Source organism: Asterias amurensis, chromosome 5 (genome assembly GCF_032118995.1).
Source record: "Asterias amurensis chromosome 5, ASM3211899v1".
In the NCBI taxonomy this organism is placed as follows: domain Eukaryota; kingdom Metazoa; phylum Echinodermata; class Asteroidea; order Forcipulatida; family Asteriidae; genus Asterias; species Asterias amurensis.
In genome coordinates this window covers 16,153,973-16,178,094 of record NC_092652.1, presented here as the reverse complement: position 1 = coordinate 16,178,094, position 24,122 = coordinate 16,153,973, and the positions used below count along the sequence as shown (strand labels likewise).

At 38.9% G+C, this 24,122-nt stretch overlaps 2 protein-coding genes across 2 annotated transcripts in view; both read left to right on the top strand.

Moving 5' to 3' along the window:
• The first annotated feature begins 680 nt into the window (after positions 1–680).
• On the top strand, positions 681–4,512 carry LOC139937629 (monocarboxylate transporter 12-like). Its single transcript, XM_071932870.1, has 3 exons — positions 681–817; positions 2,484–3,296; positions 4,001–4,512. Exons 1-3 carry the CDS (start codon positions 736–738, stop codon positions 4,129–4,131), a joined length of 1,026 nt encoding a protein of 341 aa, XP_071788971.1. The 5' UTR covers positions 681–735; the 3' UTR covers positions 4,132–4,512.
• Positions 4,513–6,106: 1,594 nt separating this feature from the next.
• Positions 6,107–24,122, top strand: part of LOC139937342 (macrophage mannose receptor 1-like) — a 72,607-nt gene continuing 54,591 nt past the window's right edge. Inside the window, exons 1-9 of the mRNA XM_071932446.1 lie at positions 6,107–6,281; positions 14,358–14,518; positions 15,648–15,760; positions 16,943–17,082; positions 18,326–18,543; positions 19,928–20,010; positions 21,198–21,301; positions 22,294–22,423; positions 23,770–23,852. Coding sequence (XP_071788547.1) covers positions 6,206–6,281; positions 14,358–14,518; positions 15,648–15,760; positions 16,943–17,082; positions 18,326–18,543; positions 19,928–20,010; positions 21,198–21,301; positions 22,294–22,423; positions 23,770–23,852 — 1,108 coding nt within the window. The 5' untranslated portion in view covers positions 6,107–6,205. The remainder of the gene's footprint in view (positions 6,282–14,357; positions 14,519–15,647; positions 15,761–16,942; positions 17,083–18,325; positions 18,544–19,927; positions 20,011–21,197; positions 21,302–22,293; positions 22,424–23,769; positions 23,853–24,122) is intronic.

Here is a 24,122-nt window from a genome sequence, read left to right as displayed (position 1 = left end):
TTATTTCTTAACAATTGTTCTCATGATCTTTGACCCAGAACTGAGGGTCAATAAATATTTTTTGGGGCGTTTACCAGTATATGGTTTACACTGACCACCGGCACCGGTACATTCCGTTAGTTACAGTATGGTTGTGTAGGATTTGAAACTTTGCATGGTGGAAATACGATTCCAGAAAGGTTTGCGGTAACAGCAGTACGGTTGTGCTTTAGGGCGGTTTATAGTATGTCATATAAGCCAAATGGAACCTACAGTGAAGGAGGCTGGGGATGGACCATTGTTTTAGGAGGGTTCACTATTATGTTTATTTTCAATGGCACCTTGAAAGCATTTGGGGTTCTTTTAATAACAATAAAGGATGACTTCGACACCGATTTGTGGATCATAGGTTCGCTGGGCTTTCTTCATTATGGATTGTTCTTCGTGATGGGTAAGTAAGGAAATATACCTTTTTTTGGGGGGGGGGTGTAGAATTACCATTCCGTACACGCGTATACACTTGGAATTATTTTACTTGATAAAGGTCAACTTGTTTCCTGGTTGTTTTGTAAATTAAGTTTGAAATTTTAAGGCAAATGTTTATATAATTACCGTTTCGTAATCGCGTATACATTGGAAATTACTTTGCTTGGGACGAATGCTATTAGTGTTGTCTTAATTTCTAACATAACAGGGCCCGTGGCCGGAGCAGTAGCTCGTCGTACAGGGAGCCGTTATTTGGTCGTCTTTGGCGGAATGCTGTATGGACTTGGTTTGACACTTGCTTCGGCGGCAAACAGCGTCATTCTGTTAGGTGTGTCACTCATTGTGATGGCTGGTATGTCAAAGTCACTTCATTTGTCAGTTTATAATGATTGTAGGCTGAAGCAGACTTGAAGGGTAAATCCAATGTTCTCGGTAATGTGCGCATGCTCAGAACGACGTACAGTGGCAATTTACCTGATACGTCTGCTACACCAAGCTTCAAAAGTCTCACATGTTTTCTTTTAATGGGAGATCACCTGATGACATCACAGTGGAATGTCATGGCCGGGCGGTCTAGGGCGGTGGACTTATGTTTTGAAATGTACAGAATGTGGGTTCGATTCCTGGCCTGGTCAATCGCGAAACTGTGTCATTGAGCAAGACACTTTATCATAATTGCTTCTCTCCATCCAGCAGTACAAATATATGTACAAATAGGTACCAGCTACACTTAAACGATTTTGGCTTTCAACCAAAATCTACTGCCACCAGTGGCACGCCTAATCCTTGGGCTGAAGTTACCCTCTTCACGGTCTTTATTGGTGTAGGCATAGGTATCATCCACTAGAAGCCTGGCTGGTAGATCAGAATACACTTACTTTCCAAACTTGTTTACGAAGCAATACTATAAGTACCGTGGTCCGGGGCATAAGTGTCATGACAGCGGATATCGCATCCACGCTCTGGTGCTCATTCACAAAATGAGAGCTTGGGTGTTTGCTTCGGTGACGGAACTAAGATTGCTCGGCAAAGACACACCACATGCCCTTGACCTGCTATTCCTACCAATGAACAAGAATAATTGTTAGCATACAAAATTAATATGGTAAAATAAACATTGTGATAAAAGCGGCTCCTTCTGAAGTAATGTAGTTTTTTAGAAAGAGGTTTCTCACTCAATTAACAATAAAATATATCTGGCCTGAAGCCTTTCTATTTTGGGGCATCTAAATGCACACAAATTTGTGTGACATGGGTGTTTCATTGTTTTTTCATGCTGTCCTCTTGCAACTTCGATGACCAGTTAAGTCAAAACTTTCACAGCTTGGTTATTTTATGGGATACAGCAAGTGAAAATGCTGGCCTTTTGACAAAGGTTTCTAGTGCTTTAAAGGGGAAGGTACACGTTTGGTAATTACTCAAAACAAATATTAACTTAAAAACTGACTTGGTAACAGGCATTGGGGAGATGTTGGTAGTATAAAACATTGTGGGAAACGACTCCCTCTGAAGTAACGTAGTTTTTTAGAAAGAGGTAATTTCTCACTAAAATAATAAAAGACAACCAGCTAGAAGTCTTTTATTCCTATCTGAAAGCACACAAATTCGTCCATCAAGGGTGTTTTTTCTTTCATCATTTTCTCGCAACTCCGATGACCAATTGAGCTCAAATTTTCACAGGCTTGTTATTTTATGCTTATGATGGGATGCACCAAGTGCGGACACTGGTCTTTGACAATTACCGAACGTGTACCTTCCCTTTAAAGATTGATGATTTTCAATTTTGTGCAAAATAATGGTCTCACCTGGGTGGACAAATTGCAACAGAAAAAAATTGTTTATTACTAACATGCAAAATATTGCGTGGAAGTGATTCATTATCTGTCACCAAAAGTAGGCTTCTGTGCAAACATTATCTCTTCAAATATAGGAGAACACTAACCCGAGTTTTGCAGTATGTTCAAATTTATTTTTAGAATTGTTAATTTTTTTATTTTTTTTTCTCCATCATTTTTCAGGATTGGGCGCAGGTTGCGTGTATGAAACATGCAGGGTTGAACTGGTTTTCCACTTTCATGATAAGTTTCCCTTAGCATATTTGCTTCTCACAATTGGAGGCCCGGTTGGGATGATGGTGTACGGGCCATTAACACAAGTTCTTCTGGATACCTACGGCTGGCGAGGAACAATGCTCATTCTTGGCGGGGTTAGTTTCCACGTTGTCATTTGTGGTCTACTAATAAGGCGTGGCAAACATAGCCTTAAAGATTACAACAAGGTCCCTCTTGATGATGACGAAGTAAAACACCCAAATCGAGGCGCATATAGTCCCGTTAACTGCTTTCATAAGCTCTTGATGTTTGCGGGCTTGGATGTTTTTCGAAATGTAGAATTTCTGATTCTGTCTTGTGCACGAATGTTCATCAATATTGGACATGCAGGAGTGATTATCTACATGGTACCAAATGGGCTATCTCTGGGGCTAAACACAACTGAGGCGTCGTTTCTGACTTCGGCATGGGGTTTTGGCAGCATCATCGGACTCTCTCTATCAGCTTTTATCACTCAACGGAAATTCATCTCAAATCATCTTACTGCGGGCATTTCAGGGTTGATATCTGTCATATGTTTTGCAGCAAGTCCGTTCCTTACCACTGTCACATGTCAGTTTCTCAATTTGACGCTGTTGAGTGTCGGTACTGAAGGTGTAGCTCAGGTGTTGGCGGTGAATACAAGGAACCTGCCATTTAGTGACGATCAGCAGTTTAACGTCGTAGGCTGGCAATGTTTCTTGGTTGGTATGTCCTGCACAATTGGTGATATTATAGCAGGTGATTAAACTATGTGGTTTATAACAATCCTATATTACGTAAACTATTATTACCTACTACATAAAATAGTTATCAAGACTCAAAATGCAAGCAATATAACAGTTCTGTATAAAAAGTTCTTTATAAAAAAAAATTATTTAGAGGCGTGTTTTCAAAAGAAACTCTTGCTCATCTTTAAGATATTCTTTATTTTCATTAATATTAAGTTGCGATCTAGAAACGAAGTTAATTTATTGAAAACATAATACAAAAAATGACGTTGATAAATAAAAGGCAGTGTACACTGCCGTCATTAAAGGCACTGTCGTCATTAAAGGCAGTGGACACTATTGGGTATTACTCAAAATAATTATTAGCTGTTGATAGTATAAAACACTTTGAGAAACGGCTCCCTCTGAAGTAATTAAGTTTTCGAGAAAGAAGGTATTTTCCACGATTTGATTTCGAGACCTTAGCTTTAGAATTTGAGGTCTCGAAATCAAGCATCTGAAAGCAAAAACTTCGTGTGACAGTGGTGTTTGTTTCTTCCATTATTATCTCGCAACTTCGATGACCGAATGAGCTAAAATTTTCACACGTTTGTTATTTTATGCATTTGTCGAGAAACATAAAGTGAGAGGACTAGTTTTTGACAATTACCATAGTGTCCAGTGTCTTTAATCGAACTATTTGAATGTAATAAATCATTTGCTTTATCATTTCAGGGTGGCTGTATGACGCAACCGGAAGTTTTCAGGCAACTTTTTTCATGTTTTGTGGCACTTCAGTTGTTACATGTGTTTGTTTGCTTGTGGATTTGATTCGGCTACGTTTCATTGGTCATGGTGATGAATGAAACCTCTCCCCCATGTGACACCATTTGGGACCACTCATTGGTCAACAAACAAAGCATAGTCAGGCTTAGTTCGGGTACCTTTTTCTAAAGTGTTATACACACATGAGTGTCATTTTACAAAAGAATTGTTGTGGAAACGTCTGTGGGAAAATTTTGTCATAGTGGGGAAAGTTGCACAATAACACACCCCTTTCCTCTGGCAACTCACACCTGTTATCTCTGTGTAATGTCTTTAACAGTGTGCTTAATTGGATTCATTACTCGCATCAATGCACACCAACTTAATCAAGTTGTAATGATATGTTATTTTGTTACGATTATAATTACCACTGAATCAACAGCCAACATGCGATATGTAGACTGTAACAAACGCCTACTTGGGGGAACAGTCAGTATGAAATAAACCAGTTCAGCGACCTGGTATAAAAAAAAAGTTTGTCAAGTGTAAACTTTTTAAAGTGTCAGCCCCTATGGTGTGTGGTGTGTGTGCGATAAGTTGACTATGATGGCCTCTTGGGATTATCTTCCCCACAAACGAGCCCGCTCTCTAATCTCGGAGGTCACCGCGCGTCGCAGCATGCCGAAATCCCGGGGGTAACCGGCGACACCGCCGGGAGAACTCGCTATAACTGTAAACTCGATTAAAAAATATGTATATTTTCAGAGTTTTTGTGGCCAAACTCGGAAATCCTTGAAAGGAGCTTGCCCTTAACGGTGTTTCGGTGTACAAATTGGTCCCCCGACACCCTTCTCATTACATCCATGTCCCACCGCGTTCCCCACGCCCTTCCTCAGAGAACCTCCTGGCCGAACATTGCAGCGTCTCTAGATCTGGTTCACGTGCAATTTCTGCTGCTGCTCCAAAATGTACGGATCTCACTTCGGAGTAAAACCATACTTTTAAGAAGTTTAAGAAATCTCTTAAGACTCATACATAACGAAATACTTGACTGTTTTATTTGGAATTTTTGTCGCATCTTCTGTAAGCGCTTTGTAACCTTGCGAAAAAAAGGCGCCGTGATATAAAATCTGAAATGTATGTGTTTTACTTTGTACTGTTGTGTGTTTTGTAATTACAAGCGCGTCTGAACTCTGTGAGACTTGTATTGTGGTTGTCTGTCAACTTAATTCAATTGGCGCGCCAGCTCAATCAACGTAGTTTAAAGCTTGCCCGTATTAATATTCCCGGGAACAATGATTCATAGTAAATCTGCTGTCATCCAGCGTTCCAAGATGTCTCACCTTGTTTCTTGATCGTTTTCTTATACCTATTCAGGTGGGCCTGCCTATTCAGGTGGGCCTGGTCATCTGTTTTGCTTGGACCAATGTAAATTGAAACTTTTTTTGTAATGGTCTTGTTTCAAATAATACTTCAAAACATCCCTGGGGCACGCTCTTGGTGGCGCGCTATATTGTAAATCCAGGTAAATACCCTGCATTTTTAATCACTTCACCTCATTCATTCATGTTCCAATAGATCATTCGTATCAGTTTAGTAGCCGACCTAACCTCTCTTCCACGCCCTCCCTGGTACACTTTGTCTTTCACCTGCCGCCGCACCCGTCTTTCACCAACTCTTGGGTCAGTGAATAATATGCTCCATGATAATACAAACTCAACGCTCACTGATGTACCCTCATCAAAGAAATTATAGTCACGGTTTGGAATGACACAAATGAACTCTCTATCTGGTTTTAGCATAGAGGAAGGGTTTCATAAGACATAATGTTTCTCGGAGCCATTTTAAGGTCAGGGTATGACCTCACTCTGTCGGTGCTGACAACTTCGTGGGCCGAGCTTCCAACTGATAAATGTTGCATAACTTTAAAGTTTTTACACAAGCTTGTCGCATTTATCTCATTTAGGCTATCCATTAACCCGAAGTTTGGCTTTGCCAATGGTTATCAATGAAGGCCTAATCACTTTGTATAATAATCCATTTATCCGTCAACAACATCAGAGCCGCCATCTTATCTTTTGGGCTGTTGACGCTGGGTGGTACCAGGGCTTCGATCCACATCACTCCAGTGTCTTCTTGCTACTCGTTGTGGCAGTGCAGGAACTCTATGCTTGGATGGTAGTCTGTTTTATCCAGAGACGATCCAGTATGATTCTCACGGCTTTGCTTATTGCTGCGCTCCTTGTAACAGGTAAAGGTTTTATACAGGGTTTGTAGAGCTGAAAAAATAGTTCCCCCGTGTTCAAGTTTTTATGTGATACCATAATTATGAAATAACAAACCTTCGACAATATTCGGACTATTGTAATCCGATGTCTGAAGAAATACTAAAAACCATGCACATTTTCCAGCATACAAACACATTTTTTATTAATTTTGGTTGCAACGACCAAAATCATGTTACACGGTGTTTTTTTTTTTTTTTGGGGGGGGGGGTGTGTTTTGGGGGTGTTTTGGTTGTTTCAATTTTAAGTTTACATTGTTCTCGAATACTAATTTATTTTCGTAGGGAATTAGTTTACAGTAAAACAATGTTTTAGCATGGACTTATAATGAGTAAGTTTTCAGCCTAAAATTAAACACTGATGTTTTGAACTCTTACCACTCCTGTATAAATATAAAGCGTAGCACAGCCTTCTTTATGATACTTGTTTTAGTTGGTGGACACTATTGGTAATTGTCAAAGGCTAGTCTTCACAGTTGGTGTATAAAATAACAAACATTTGAAAATTTGAGCTCAATCGGTCATCAAAGTTGCGAGATATTAATGAAAGAAAAATAATCCTTGTCACACGAAGTTGTGTGCGTTTAGATGGTTGATTTAGAGACCTCAAATTTTAAATCAAATTCGTGGAAAATGACTTCTTTCTCGAAAACTATGTCACTTCAGAGGAAGCCGTTTCTCACAATGTTTTATACTATCAACCTCTCCCCATCACTCGTCACCAAGTAAGGTTTTATGCTAATAATTATTTTGAGTAATTACCAATAGTGTCCACTGCCTTTAAACACACGTTACTTCAGCAAAAAGCCCAAACAGCGAAAAACCAAACCATTCCCTCTCAGATCTTGCCCGAACCAAATATATAGACATTGCGTTATCCATTTTGCAACTCGAAAATCATTGTAAGCCGATCGACGTTTTGGTTAGCAACTGCCTCATATAATGTTCTTAGTTTTTAGTTTTTCGGTCCACTTAGTGTAGATTTATAGACCAAAATATCAAGCACGGTATAATAAAAGCCACCTGTGAAAGTTTCAGCTGAATATGGGGTGACACTAATAGGCCACCGTAGTTGCTGTATGGTGATTTCATGGGCTACTAAATCACTTTCAAGGAACGCTATATTAAAGGAACACGTTGCCTTGGATCGGTCGAGTTGGTCTTTGAAAAGCGTTTGTAACCATTTTTTATAAAATGCATATGGGTAGAAAGATGCTGTAATAGTAGAATACAATGATCCACACAAACATGCCTCGAAATTGCACGGTTTTCCTTTTACCTCGTCGACTAACACGGTCGGCCATTTATGGGAGTCAAATTTTTGACTCCCATAAATGGCCGACCGTGTTAGTTCGCACAGTAAAAAGAAAACCACGCAATTTCGAGGCAAACTTGTGTGGATCATTGTATTCTACTTTTAAAACATCTTTCCAACCATATGCATTTTATAAAAAACCGGTTACAAACGCTTTTTATAGACCAACTCGTCCGATCCAAGGCAACGTGTTCCTTTAACTGAAGTTTTGCCGTCTTCAGAACAACTTCAGTGTCTACTTAGAAAACAGCAACAATCTTTTACGGTTTTTCATCGAACCGATCCACTTGTATCGAGGTGATGGGTACTAATTAACCGCATCTACAGCCGCAGCAACGTACAAAAGGACACCACGGACATAGACCTTTTCGCAAATACTGGGGCGCGCGCGTAAAGCTTGGAATTAGGTGCATTGTGGTCTAGCTGGTTACAAATTTGATTCATATCTATCCCACAATGCACCTCATTCAACAGTCTGCGCTTGCGCATTGGTATTTACGAAAAGGTATCCACAAAAGCTTGCCTTTCTTGTTTTGGAGATTCAACACTTTAGACATAATTTTATTGATTTTTAATAAACGGGGGATTTTTCCAGACGAAATATTTTTCAAGATCCTGCCTTTATCACAAAAATCTAATCTAGGTCAGAAATTGAACTCGTTGAAATCTGGTCCGGTTCGAGAATTTGTGTTGTTCGACAAGTTCTGAGCTGTTTTTCAAACCACTACAACAAAGATGAATTGATGTGTTGCCGTAAACATCATGGATTGTATTTCCATACAATTTTTAAATCCTACTATGTTTTTCACGAAAAAATTACCGCCAAATTTGATGAGTGTATAAAACAGGTTGCTGTTTGTTGTGTTGGAAATTGGATGGTGGGAATCGATTCTCAAAAAAAAAAAACAATTAAAAAAATACAAAAACATGACAATACACAAAAACATCACCACCTAACCATGAATAAATTTGTATAGACTAGTTGATAATTTTGTTTGCAGAAAAAAGTTAAAGGGTTAAAATCAAAGTATACCTTTTACTCTTAACTTATTATCCATACGGAGCCTAAAAGGCTGTTTATCCGCAATCCATGCAGTTTGCATTATCACTTTATATCTGGCATCATCTGATCATATATAACAACATTATCTATAACCACCCCGTGATTTACTTATCTTTTCCGTCCTAACCCTTGGCAAGTCCAGATTATGTTCATGGCCAGAAAAAAAAAAACATTAGCGAAAACATTGAATCAGATTGGGCTCCGGCTCAGGTTCCATCTATATTCTGCTTGAAGCTCTATACCGAAAGTGCACGTTTTCAAAATCCTTACGCCAGAGCTGAGACCGAAAGGCCGTGATTTCGTAAAAGGCATTTCAATGATGTAGCTATTCTTCGGGGGTTTTGTTTGTTTCTTTCTTAAATGAACTAAAATACACTATGTGTCAGAATTGACTTCAGTTCAGGTGCCGTGGGACTTAAACCATGTTTGTGTCATTGACCCAGATTCTGCGTCAATTTGACTCAGAAATTGGTCAGCCTGACCCGAAAATTGGTGACCTCAACCACCCCCCCCCCCCCCCTGCGATCCAGAATCCGGGTTAATTGTTCAAAGTGCATTTGAATCTAACACGCATTGGTATGCCTGTAGGGATGATAGTCGCTTTTCTTGAAATATAAACTTGGACTGCGGTTACCACGCGGTGTACGTAAAACCTGACCGCGGCCTGACAAAGGCAGTTTTATGATCATTTTTGGGGGTGGGCGAGGCAAATAATTGATGTAGTTTCTGACTTATCGGAGATTTAATATTTTGCGAAAAAGTGCAAAACAAAAGCTGATTGCATTAACGCATTTTCCCAAACAGTCTTGGGCTCACGTTTAATGTGCATAAAATACGTTTAATTATCTATATTTGTGAGGTGGTCAACAAAGATCTTGCCATGTGCCGTAGTCTACTCAATGTTTTAGCACACGCATTGTCCTTATTGTGGTTTTAGCGGCAGTTAAAAAAATACAAAATTATTATTATTAGTGTGTGTTTTTTAAGATACCTTAGTTTTCACGACTAGCCCTGTGGATTAATTTCATCAGAGGAAATATTGCAAAGATTTTTGGGGTTGAAATATTGCAAAGAAAGACAAAATGTTTCAGCATGAACTTCTTTATCAGTAGTCTTTTCGATTAAAATTTAACAATTAGGTTTTTGTCCTTACCGATCCTGTATAGTATTTTTAAACACTGTTATTATAGGGCCCGGTTTTTGTCTCTTTTTGGGTTGATGTATTACGCAGTTTGCTAACTGATCTTTAATGTAAACCTGCGACTAAGCTCATAGATAACTCGTGTATGTAGATCGCCATAAATATATTAGAGTATATTTTTCTGTTGATACAGTGATGCTTTGCAGATAATATTTTCTTTACAAAACCTCACTGAAACGATCAGGTGATTATTAGAATAACATCATAAAGTAGCCTCCCTGCAATAAATTATCTATAGCATGTCCAGTTAACGATACCGCCATTAACCTGTTTATCAGATTTAAAGCCACAGGACACTTTGGTATTAGTGTTAAAGACATTTAGTCTTCTCACTTGGTGTATCTCAACGTAGGCTATGCATAAAATAATAAACTTGTAAAAATTGGAACTTGGTCGTCGAAGTTGCGAGAGAATAATGGAAGAAAAAAACGATCTTGTCGCTCTACTCGTGTGCTTTCAGATGCTTGAATTCATGACCCAAGCTGAGGTAAAAAATTACTTCCTTCCCCAAAACTAAGTTACTTCAGCGAGGAAGCCGTTTCTCACAATGTTTTATACTATCAACACCTCTCTCCATTGCTCTTTAACAAGTAATTTTTTTATGCTTACAATAATTTTTTGAGTAATTACCAATAGTGTGGAGCGCCTTTAATCGAAGGCTACCAGGGGCCATTGGTTATGTAATAATACATATAGCAAAACAAGAACCGTGGCTGTGGAAAAAATTAAAAAAATTGATCCTTACAAAATACAGCATGGTAAACCTATGTTATTATTCAAAAGGGTGATGTGCTTAAATTCATACCAGTTTTTCCCCTTGATGGCAAACAATGCGTTTGTTCGTCGAGCAGTAAAAACCGCATCTCTCGAAGCCCCCATTACTCACCAAGAGATTTTACATGGTGTCCCCGCAAACCTTACTAACTTGGTCGGCGTTTTGGGGGCATTTTTAAGGGGCACATTGCTTTCGGTTGGGCGCTTTTGGCTGTAAGAACAGTTTTTTTGGTGATGGTAATGGTATAGTTGAAAAGGTGTTTTAAAGGTTGGTCACATAAATAACCATTGGCGTGGTGTGGTTTTTGTGTAGCATCATGACAGAACACGGTCCGCTATTTTGAAGAGCAATTTAAGTGACTTAAAAATGGTGAACCGTATATGTTCGCTGGTTGTTCTTCGAAAGGCGAGTTCGTGGTTTTTCAGTTCATCACTATTCACTTATTACAAAACGCTTGGTGTTTTGTGCATGAAAAAAATCTTCGGATAAAAGCAATAAACAGATCAAATGCTTATAGGGATTGCCTCGAAGCAATGTTTTCCTCATTGTCTTTAATTATACCAGATTTTGACACAACATGTTACATAAACGAAAGCACTTTGCTCTGGATAATGAGAAAATACCAGTTGATTGTCCGGGTCTAAAAACAAAACAAAAAGAGGATGAGAGCCTTTTCATTTTTTTTTTTTTTTTATTTCAAAGGTGGCCGCCAAGCATGTTAATTCAAACTGGCCAACAACTCTTCAGTTTAAAATCACCAATTACTTATGTAACTAAAAGCTCTTAAAATATTAAGTAAAGCTAGAAATACACAGAAAACCATTGTGTTTTTGAAGACAGAAAAAAAAGGATGCAGCCTCAAAAAGGGATGAGGGAGGGGACGATCAACTGGTACTTTTTTTTTTTTTGCATAATAGGCTACCACGAATTTTGGGATGCCAATGCCAACAAAGTGTATTCGGTTTACCCTAGCTAACACCCATGTGTGTTTATGCTTACTCGGTATTTTCCGTAGTTCTGTGTAGAAAAAAAAACAAGCATATCGGGTGGGATTCGAACCCACGACCTTTGTTCAGAGGGAGCCGTTTCTCACAATGTTTAATACTATCAACCTCTCCCCATTACTCGTTTATACAAAGAAAGGTTTTATGCTAATAATTAGTTTTAGTAATTACCAATAGTGTCCACTGCCTTTAAACAATTGTTTGATCGATAAACTCTGATTGAACACTCTCAATGCACCGACTCGTTGACAGTTCATAGAAGAATCAGGTTGATATCCTCTTGTCTTTGTTAGTACTGCGCGTCACGTGCAATGTATATTAACGTCTCAAATTGTTCACTCTACAAACTTCAGGGCCCAATTTCATAAAGCTGTTAAGCAGAACATCCCCCCTGTTAGCAAATTGTTTTGCAAAGCAAACAATGATTGGGGCACCCGTTGCAACAATGTAAACTTTATAGAATCTTGGCTGGTAACTAATTTCTCTTAAGCATGATTTGTTGTGCTTAGCAAATTTGTGCTTATACATGCTTAATGGAATTGGGCCCTGATGTTCGTCTCGGCATGTTGGTATCCTTGGACCATCATCAGGACATTAGATTTGTGTATAGACCTTGATCATGGTGCGGCCATCTTCATTTTCTCCTATTCAAATCAAAGTAACCAACCTGAGGCTGGAAGGAGAATTAGTCTGGTTCCTTTTTGTACTACATAAATTAGCACACAAACTGTTTTTGTATCAGGGAACATGACCAAGATGGTGGCAGCGTGATAAAGGTATATAGTCATCCAACTCAAAGGTCAACAACTCAATGATGTTCAAATGATTATTTAACCTATGATTTCTAAATCTATATACAAAATCAGTTAATCCCTCTAATCATAAATCAACAATAGTCATTTTATGGGCCTAGCTCAGACGATGTGTTTCTACACTTTTCAGTGATGTTTGTTGCAAACGTAAAGGCATTGGCCTATATGCCTACTTTTAGGAATTCTGGATTACTTTTAGTTTGCGCTTCATAACAATTGGTCGACACTCTTAATAGATTGTACTCAAGTCCAAATCCCGTCCCATCGCCATAAAACTTTTGTTTTGTGATGGTTTTGCGATATGCTTGGACCTCTCACACGAGAACAGGACTTGAATCAAGTCTACACTCTCCGGGTCAGATTTGATTTTGGATATTGGGTCCCATTGAAAGTGGCCCAAACCGATCTTGGATCTTAGGGTTCTGTGGTGCGTCATCGTTTGACTCACTAAATACTGACCCAGAAATGGGTCAGGCCGGGAGTTTTTTTATTTTTTATAAAAGGGAGAATCAGACATTGGGGATCATCGAGAAACTCAATTTCTTTTCTTTTTTTCATTCAGGAGTTTTCTCTGAGCTAATTTTAAAAGAAGACTGTTGTTTCAACCTGAAAAATACACAAAATATATGCATATAACCACGCATAGGCCTTTGTACTGAATAATATAATGCATTGGCTCAAAGGAATTACAGAGAAAATGTCAGTATAAATTTTACTTTTTATTCAATTAAAAATTGGGGAACCTTATTCATGAAAAATCTCAAATGTAGTCTTGAACGCTCTTTATAGTAAACATCAATCGAAAATGTAAATCTGGCTTTAAGTCTAAATTTCCGGCCTTTGTACTGAATAATATAATGCATTGGCTCAATGGAATTACAGAGAAAATGTCAGTATAAATTTTACTTTTTATTCAATTAAAAATTGGGGAACCTTATTCATGAAAAATCTCAAATGTAGTCTTGAACGCTCTTTATAGTAAACATCAATCGAAAATGTAAATCTGGCTTTAGGTCTAAATTTCCGGCCTTTGTACTGAACAATATAATGCATTGGCTCAATGGAATTACAGAGAAAATGTCAGTATAAATTTTACTTTTTATTCAATTAAAAATTGGGGAACCTTATTCATGAAAAATCTCAAATGTAGTCTTAAACGCTCTTTATAGTAAACATCAATCGAAAATGTAAATCTGGCTTTAAGTCTAAATTTCCGGCCTTTGTACTGAATAATATAATGCATTGGCTTAATGGAATTACAGAGAAAATGTCAGTATAAATTTTACTTTTTATTCAATTAAAAATTGGGGAACCTTATTCATGAAAAATCTCAAATGTAGTCTTGAACGCTCTTTATAGTAAACATCAATCGAAAATGTAAATCTGGCTTTAAGTCTAAATTTCTGGGTCATGTCAGCCAAAAATCAGACCCCTCGCGTCTCTAAAGATAATACATAATAAGGCTACTTATAGGGTTTTTTTTACTTTAAAAACCTTATTCACAGAAGCTCCCTCATAAACATTTACATCTTTCAAATGTTCTAGCTCTTTGATGGCCCTACTTTCCGTCGTTTCATTCAGTCGAAGGGACTTATTAGTTGTTCAGTTATCATGGTTGTACCCGTTGTTCGGGTTATCATGGATGTACCCCTGTCAAAAAGCGTAAGATTCTTATGAAAAATGCACACATCGAGAAGAAATGCCGATGACATCTTGCATGTCTTGTCGGTGGCACTGTGCAGGGTACTCCGAGCGAGAACCGATCCGATACCTTCTAATGAGGGCCACCTGTGTACTGCTGACTGTAAAGGAATATACAGGTGTTCTTATTCCTCCATGTTTATTTACTAACGGACGTTATGTTCCCTGGCAGCAAACGGCCAGAGCGGCAGTGCTAGTTGCGGAGGGAGTTGGCTGCAGTATGGCGATCAGTGTTACCTTCCCCGATCAGACACCAAAGTATACAGCGAAGCAAGGAAAGCATGTCAAGAGGAACACGCTGATCTCATGATCATTCCATCGCAGGATGTCAATGTAAGTATGGATTATTTTCATCAAGGGGACCCTTCTGCCAACAGCAGAGGAGAGTGATTTCTTCCTCCGCCATCATGGAGTCCATGGTGCACTGAAGGCCCCGCCATAGCCACGGGGAGCCTTGTACTACAAGTTGTAGTTTCTAGAAGTGGAGCCCACCTTCTTGGGCTGTTATGGCTCTCTTTAACATCAGCCCTTCGTGCTCTTTGGTAGTCGCCAGTCATGATTAAAAGATCGATGAAAAGAGAGCCATCAAACCAAACCAACAGGGTACAATTATAGAATACAGGGGCACTCAAGGGTTAGGGTTAGGATTATGGTTAGGATTAGGGTTAGACCATTAGTGTTAGGGTTAGGGTTGGGTCGGGTTAGGGTTGGGTACTTTTTTTAGGGTTCGGGTTAGGGTTAGGGATATCGACGAGTGTGGCCCTGTATTCAATAGTTACTCCGGGGCACAATTGTGGCCAGCAGAATAGGACACTTCTATAAAAAATTAATAAGCTGCACTTGCAATGTTATTCTTGACACATTATTTGTCCACAATGTTCACAAAGCCAACATGCAAGTGGATGTAATGGGGAGCGATGTATCAAGTGTTTGTTTGTGGTTACACCATGGTGTAGGCCTGTATCTACTTCTGTGACGATTGTTTATTTATCAAACACCAAGGAGTGGAAAATGATATTTTACAATTTATTACTCAAGGAGGCAAACACATGAAAGATTACCAGTGCAATGAATAAAAACCAGAGGGAAAGAAAGGGCAACAACAGTCAGTTCAAAATACCAAGCATCTCATCTACCAATCTACGAACAATCTTTCATCCCAAGAACACTGAAATTATGGAATAATCTCCAACAATCCCTTATAGATTCCAAATCTCACCAAATCTTCAAAAGCAATTACATTCCAAACGTAGCCCTGAACAACAACGACAAAACAAATTAGACGACTCTCTCCTGACCTCCTTGTCAAGTTCCCCAGCGGAAGCTTCTGGAGAACTACCAAGTACCAAGTACAAATGCCCACCTCAATTAAAACTCTGTATATGAATGAAACCCATGCCACATTTTGGAGTCTAACACTTTTTATTTTGTGCAATTGCAAATAATGCTGTAATGAATGCAGGACTTTCTGATGAGTGCATTGGGGTCAACAAGGTTGGATTACTGGATGGGCCTCTACGATCGAGCAGATGAGGCAGTGTTTAGATGGGTTGATGGGAGCACAAGCACCTACAGGTAAAAGTTCGAAAACTCATTACTACTTGGGTATCACTCAGATATTGACCAATTCTAAGCAGTGGACACTTTTGGTAATTTTTAAAGACCAATCTTCTCACTTGGTGTATCTCAACATATGCATATAATAACAAACCTGTGAAAATTGGAACTTAGGTCTGTGAAGTTGCAAGATAATATTGCAAGACAAAAAACACCCCTGTCGCACTAGTTGTGTGCTTTTAAACGCTTGGATTTGAGACCTCAAAATCGAATTCTGAGGTCTCGTAATCAAATTTAAATATATTTTACTTGAAAATAACTTCTATCCTGAAAACTACTTTACTTCAGAGGGAGCCATTTCTCACTATGTTTTACACTATCAACAGCTCTCCATTGTTCGTTACCAATTAAGTTTTTATGCTAATAATTTGAAGTGCTTTGAGACACCCGTTAGGGAGTGAAAAAGTGCTATATAAACTCAAAATATTATGACATTATTATTAAAAATTATTTTGAGTTATTTCCAATAGTGTCCATTGCCTTTAAAATTGATGTAAATGGTTTAGATACGACGGTTGAAACTGTGATTCAGCAATTAGATGACAAAACTTATTCCAGTCATTGTGAAATCAGTGGTTTAGCTTGGTAGATTCCACCACCTTTTGATTACAAGTCCTGCAGTCTAACATGTCTAATCACTGGACCACGGAATCAAGTTTTGAATTTGTCAGAATGTGGGTTCCCAGTCGTGGCATTTGTGTCCTCGAGGACCCCCCTCCCCCAAACCGGAGTATGGAGAACATTGATAGGGTTTGACTGTTTGGAGGATATCTTCTGCCACTTGAGAGATTATTTTTTTAAACATTGTCAACAATTTTGCTCAATCCTTTATCTTCTTCACCAAGGTTCATTTTGATTTTCATGTTCTTGTCCAGTATGACACACTAACCCTTCATATGGGCAAGTGCTGATAAATGAATCATACAGACACATTAATTGTTTTATTCGTTTTTGCAAGTTGCCAAATCCGCCCCCCCCCCCCCAACCCAAACAGGTCACTCAACCCCCCCTCAACTTAGTTTCACAACTATTTTCCTGAGGGGATTTAAACCAGTCGCTCCCGACCTATTGGCGAATGGAAAGAGTTAAGATGATCCTCTCAAATTCGTATCTACCTGTCAATCAAACTTTTTGTTTCAGAAATTGGAAGCCTGGAGAGCCAAATGATGATTTCCAGACAGGTGAAGACTGTGTGGAATTTGACGCTAATAATCCAAATGGACAATGGAATGACAACAACTGCATCTTACCTCGCAACTTTGTCTGCTCTCGCTCAATAAGTAAGATGTACACAAATATTTAAAGGCAATGGACACCTTTGTTAAAGACCAGTTATCTCATGTAGGCCTATCCCAACATATGGTTTTCAAAGTTGCAAGAGAATGATGATAGAAAAAACACCCTTGTTGCACAAATTTGTGTGCTTTCAGATGTTTCAAAAAAGGCTTCAGGCCTGTAGTTTTTTTTTTTATTTGAGTGAGAAATTACCTCTTTCTAAAAAAATATGTTTCTCCAGAGGGAGTTGTTCTCAAAGTGTTTTATACTATGAACAGCTCTTCGTTGCTCATTACCAAGTTTATAAGTTGTTGTGCTAAAAATCACTTTGGGTAATTGCCAATAGTGTCCAGTGTCTTCAATAATGGTCACTTTATAAGGGAATCAGGGTGTGGTGAAGAGGTTTTCAACTAGTGGTTTAATCCCAAAGAGGCCTGGTTCTTGATAATTTTACCGAGACGAAGTCGAGGTAAATTATCAAGAACCAGACCTTGGCGGGTTTAAACCACTAGTTGAAAACCGATTTAACACACATTGATTCCCATTCGTAAATGCACTTTTGGTCAAATAGTAAAATTTATGCAAAAATTATAATTGTTCAATGATTTCTTTCAACACAACACCTCTCCAGCTATGAAATGGTAAGGCCCTCCGCCGCCCTCGGGTAAACAACTCCTTATAAGGGATTGCTGTGCGCGTATCGCGTGATGTGGCACAATGTCCCGGCCGTTGCTCTCGACCAATAGGAATGAAGAAACTGCCTTATCAGCACAGGTGCAAGCTCACGTGTCACGCTCATGTTTCAACACTTTTTACTGGTCATAAACAAAGGTTTATACACATCAACGTGACGTGCTCTCCACCTTTAAGGTCCCCTACCTCTACCAGAAAAATGTTTCAGGGTTTTTGGCAATGTTTTTCAGTTTGGAAGCAGAAAATGTATTTGTTTTCACCCTCGTGCCAGATTATCCAACAGCAATTTATAAATTCCATGATCAATGCAGATGGAACAAATACCATTATCAACAGCTTTAGAGAAGTGGAATGGATATAGGCCATTCTCTTCAAACAGTCTGATATCACGTCATACATGCTATTTTCATTTGTTGATTTCTCAAAAACTGTCAAGTAGTAAATTTCACTATAGTAGTCGCCCAGGACTATTGACACCAACTGTATAATTCAATCATAGATTGATCTGAGAGATAGGCATATATATATAAACCCTGTTATCCTTTTTTGAAACAGATGTACCAATAAACTGCGATGAAAGCGCCGGCTGGCGTTTTTATAATGGTAAATGCTACCTGTGGGTGTTGGACACGTACTCCTGGTCTGGTGCTGACCTGTACTGTAGTCAGCTTGGCGGGAACATGGTAACATTCACCGATGCGTCAGAGCAAGCTGGCGTGGAATCAACGAGGAACATCAATGGGATTCCTTATTACATTGGTCTTACTGATAAGGTAATCCAGACTAATTATGTATTTAATAATGATTAATTATTAATTATGGCTTCTTTTATAGCACTCGTATCTGGCACTCAGAGACGCTTCAAGTAGTGCTGGCTTCAAGTATGAGACCTTTTACTTTTCGTAGCACCATATAAGGGTTTATTATAAGTGCTGTGCCGCAATGCAGCCAATCTAACAAGGAACACTGGGGCGAACCCCTACTCTTTTTGATAAGTGCACTGGGTTATTTTACGTGCTTTTTACAACACACGGGACCAACGGCTTTACGTCCCATCTGAAGATGCAGCAATAATGGTCAAGTGTCATGACTGGGACTTGAACCCACACTCTGCTGAACAGAAACAAAAGAGTTTTAGTCCGGTGCTCTTAACAATTTTGGGTCGGTATTCAGAACATATTTCAGTGCCCACTCGCTGTAATAGTTTTTGGAACTTTCTGGTGTAGTGTTTTTTTATTCGAAAAATATAGTTGCCACAATGAAACTTTGGCTTTACAAAGGAAATAAAACAAAGGTTCTCATAATAGACTGTGCAGGTCTTGCGCTACCGGAATATGAAAAAGCTTGTCAAACGGAGAACTTATTTCTTTTTCTGAGATCAAATCTTTGCTTTGAATTATACTTAAAAAAAATATTCCATACCACACTTGTATAACAGTTCCAAAAACCAAGCGTATCAGCATTCCCAATTCAGTAAATCTGTTAGTAGAATGCCAATAGACAATTTGTTTTCAAGTGTTATTTATTGTTGCTCGCTTCGCATGTTTTTAAGTTTCTAGATTATAGGCCGAAACGACGACTTTGGCTTTGGATTCGGCTCAGGCTAATAAGATATTTTTAATAATAATAACCAGTTTTTATATAGCGCTTTTCACACCCGGATGGCATCTTAAAGCGCTTCACATTATTACCCCTGGTCACTGGGCCTTAAATCACTCCTTAAACGATCTCAGCTTCCTGGTGGATTATGCAGCCTATGCAACATTAATATGCGCTACTCGGCCAAATCAATCACAAGAACCAACTCTGCCCTCACAGGTACCCGTTTACCCCTGGTTGGACAGAAGCATTTTTAGTTAAGTGATTTGCTCAGGGACACAAAGTGTCACGACCGGGATGCGAACCCACACTCTGCTGAACAGAAGCATCAGAGCTTGAGTTCGGTGCTCTTATCCGCTCGGCCACGACACCCTGGCTTGGCCCCGCCGGTTGTTTTGACAATTGCGTGTGCTTTGGGTATACGTGCTCAGGGCTTCAGACGAGAGAACGGAGCCTCAAGCAGAATCAGCCTAAGGCGTGGTTTCAAAAAGGGCCCATGAACATGTACACAACTCGTTGAAGGTTTACCATTTACGGTTTTATTCCCATCTATTTCAGGGTAGAGGAAGAGGCAACTACCAGTGGATTGATGGAACAGCATACAGTTATACAAACTGGGACATAAGTGAGCCAAACAATCAGTAAGTAATAAAAGAGTCAATTAGAAAGTCAACCAGATTTTTAAAGTCTGACACGAGGGCCCAGTTTCATGGCTGCTGACCATAATTTTGCAAACAGTCAGTGCTTAATGAAGAATATCCCACTTAGAATTAGCATATTTCACAGGTAAGCAAAGTTTTGTGCTTGGGCTCCAACTTCAGGCTCCGGATTAAGGTGTTGGAGCATCCTGCACAATGTACACTGCTACAAAATGGATGACGGAGCCCAAACCGAACTCCAAGCCCAAGGTTTTGAAAATGCACCTTCTTAAGCTCAAAACGCAGCTAAGTACTACCATGGAGGAAGGAATAGAAGGAGCTCGAACGAAGGGACATCAAAAGTCGAACGTGCGGTACCGCGGTCGTTTAACAACACCTCGTAATCACCCACATACCTTATACAGACAATGGGCGACCTGGCGTATGTGAGTTTGCGCGTGCGCACTTGGTTCTTCACTCAACCATGGTGTCGTATGTCGTATGGATATAATACAGAAAAACAACTTTTTTGAGACCTGATAAAAATTGTGTACACTTGTGCTCACCAAATCGAAAAACACAATTGAATACCAACCACCCTCGTGTGCTTATACCAAAATTTTGAACCACCGCTAGTGACTGGAAAGTCACAAAAAATGAAAAAATATGCCATGATGTTTCAGTGAAACACCACAAATGGAAAATGAAAACGTGTGTATTCACAATTCTTGTCTCCAATGATTCAACTTTACACGAAGGCAACGGTGCAGAGCGGCGGTACCGCACGTTCTGTACAAAGAAATCTAATCCTGCTTGTTGATCGGCCGTTTAGCTGGAGGTCTCCTATCTTTTTCCACTGGTTAGACGGGGGCATTGGCAGGGTATTCTTTTGTTACTCTGCGGTTTTGTGGGTCGTTCGAGCTCCTTCTATTCCTTCCTCCATGGTACAACACAATTTTGCCAACCAGAATAAGTTTACCAACCAAACTACCATGTCACATGTACAATTTGTGACTTTATCCCGCTCATTTCAGACAATAGTGAAGCAATATTTTTATGCTTAAACAGTTCTATGAAATTGGGCTCTGTACCCAGCCAAACACATTCGTTTGAAATTGGAATTTGCACGTGTTTGAGTAATACAACATGTGACAAACGATGTTCATAAACTGTAACTATTTTTTCCTCAGGTTCTATGATGCAGGTGGGAATTGCGCTCGAGTCATGGCCACTAGTAAATGGGCAGTCAAGGAGTGCTCTGAAGGTGGTGCATTCTTCTGCGAAAGACCACAAGGTATTGACAAAAATCATTTTCTCTTAACACTTTCAAAGGTAACTATATACTAGTTTCTGAAAATTTAAATGAAAATGAAACAATTTGAAGACTGATTAAAGACACCGGACACTATTGGTAGTTGTCAAAGACCAGTCTTCTCAATTGGTGTATATTGAACCCAATTGGTCGTCCAAGTTGCGAGATATTAATGGAAGAAAAAACACCCCGTTGCACAAATTTGTGTACTTTTTGATGCCTGAAGTTTTTTTTAAATTAAAATATTTGAGTGAGAAATTACCTTTTTCTCAAAAATAATTTGAGGAATTTCCTACAATGTTTTATACTATCAACAGCTCTCCCCGCTCATTACCAAGTAACTTTTTATGATAACAATTGCTTTGAGTAATTACCAACATAGTGTCCACTGCCTTTAATGGATGGCTGATGTTCCTTTTGACTGCCTATGCTTTAGATTGAACCCTTTCTTTGCAAGTTTCATCACGATCTATGTCGATGCTTCATTCACAATCTGTTTCATTTTCTCTGTATTTTGTTTTATTGCTTCAATGTACCAAACCACACAGTCATGAGTAATAACTCTTAAAGATGCTATGTCAGATTTTTGCTGATTTAACCCAAAAATTCAAGGTATTTTGATGGGGGTCGAGAAAGTTCCAAGCTTCATTTGAGCCGTTGCTCAAAAAAGTCTGTCAATTATTAGTAGCAGTGATATAAAGTGCTCAAAATAAGTTTTTGTCGGGATCCTGACAATGTATCACGTGACCAATTCTTATGTGTTTTATTAGAAACGTTTTAAATTTTTGTCATGGTTCCTGACCATTAAAAGTAAAAGTTTTACTTTTTTTCGCTAGAGCAGGTGATACTCTTAGAAATACCATTCACTAAAAAAAATCTATTTTTTAATGTTTGGGGCCAAAAATCTGACATAGCACCTTTAAAATAACAGTATTGTAAAATAGCCATTATAAAACATCTTATTTTTTTAACAGGAACATGTGCTCCTGGTTGGTCCTACAATAACGGACAGTGTTACCAGATGAATATCAACAATCCCAAGACATGGACTGATGCTAAATATTACTGTGACGCTCAAGGAGGCTATCTTCTCACAATTAGAAAGTAAAGTAGTCATATTTTTTTTATTTTTTTTTAATCCAATAATAAGCCACATGGCAAACTTAATTTGGGTTCAATAAAGTACTTTGTCAATTTGGACAAAACAGCCGAGTTAATTTTGGGTTGACAAATTGTTAATTTGGGCAAAACTATGGGGCGATTTCAAGCACAGCTAGAAAAAGAAACTGGACTGAGAAAGCAAACAGACTTTTTACATTGTATTAGAAATTGGGATGTTTTCTTTGCGTACAATTTGGGGCAAGTCAACCACTCTGCACCCTTAACCAAAAGAAGTCCCCACAAGCCCATGGACCTTTTCCTCAGCACTTTTGAAAAATTGGTCAAATCATTGGTGCGGTTGGGATGGTGTATAGGGGTTTCTTTCCTCGCCTTCCACCTTTAGGACCCCGGTTTGAATCACACCAGAGGGCAAGATGTGGATTGGGTTTGATAGTTCCTCCTGACTGCGTTGGTTTTCCCTTGAATGATGCTCTGGGGTTTTCCTCTGTATTATTAAAATACCTACCTACTCTCGCTATACTTGTTAATGTTTATGTAACTCTAGGACCCCGGTTTGAATCACGCCAGAGGGCAATATGTGGATTGAGTTTTAAAGTTCCTCCTGACTGTGTTGGTTTTCCCTTGAATGATGCTCTTGGGTTTTCCTCTGTATTATTAAAATACCTACCTACTCTCACTATACTTGTTAATGTTTATGTTACTCCATTTTGTGCTTTTGTTTTTTCTGGGCATGCCTTCAACAAGGTTTGGCTTTTCTGGTTATTCCCCCATTTTCAATTCCCCCCAATACTTTACTTTGTTATCGTGATAAAGACACTGGACACTATTGATAGTTGTCAAAGACCAGTCTTGTCACTTGGTGTATCTCGACATACGCATAAAATAACAAACCTGTGAAAATTTGAGCTCAATTGGTCGTCGCAGTTGCGAGATAATAATGAAAGAAAAAAACACCCTTGTCCATGCTGTCACACAAAGTTGTGTGCTTTTAGATGGTTGATTTCGAGACCTCAAATTCCAAATCTGAGGTCTTGAAATCAAATTTGTGCAAAATATTTCTTTCTCAAAAACTATGTCACTTCAGAGGGAGCTGTTTCTCACAATGTTTTATACCATCAACCTCTCCCCATTACTTGTCACCAAGAAAGGTTTTATGCTAATAATTATTTTGAGTAATTACCAATAGTGTCCACTGCCTTTAATGAAATGGAAATAAATTTCTTAAAGTGAAATGATAAATTGAAAAACTCCTCGTCTTCTCTTCAAGTAGGCTCTTGGCTGTTTCAGTAATTTACCTTTTCCCTTGTTCATTGATATTTCCCGCACAGTGATGGAGAAAACCAGTACATAACCAGCAGACTGACCGACTTCAATCAAGTGGGTGTTTATGATGTTTACATCGGTATATCAGGTAAATTCAGCAAGACTTTTTTGAATTTTTATTTAACCCATTGACCCCTTGCAGCGACTGTGTCATGTTCACCATTTTGGTGGTCAAAAGGTTTATGTGTAAGCACTGCGTTGCCTAATAAGCGCACTTCAGCGAAAATACACTGTGACATTGACCACCACAATGGCGCCTCCATGATTATTGTGATGATGACGTCAGGTTTATTGGGTTAATATCTGATATGTGATACTGGACTCTGTGCTTCCAGGTCTGCCTGACATTTGAACCATG

Bases quoted from the DNA above. Each gene is read 5' to 3' on its own strand.
- LOC139937629 (XM_071932870.1), top strand. From the start codon at position 736: ATGCTGTATGGACTTGGTTTGACACTTGCTTCGGCGGCAAACAGCGTC. The intron at 818-2,483 runs GTATGTCAAAGT...ATCATTTTTCAG, and splicing joins GTCACTCATTGTGATGGCTG to GATTGGGCGCAGGTTGCGTG. The intron at 3,297-4,000 runs GTGATTAAACTA...TTATCATTTCAG, and splicing joins AATTGGTGATATTATAGCAG to GGTGGCTGTATGACGCAACC.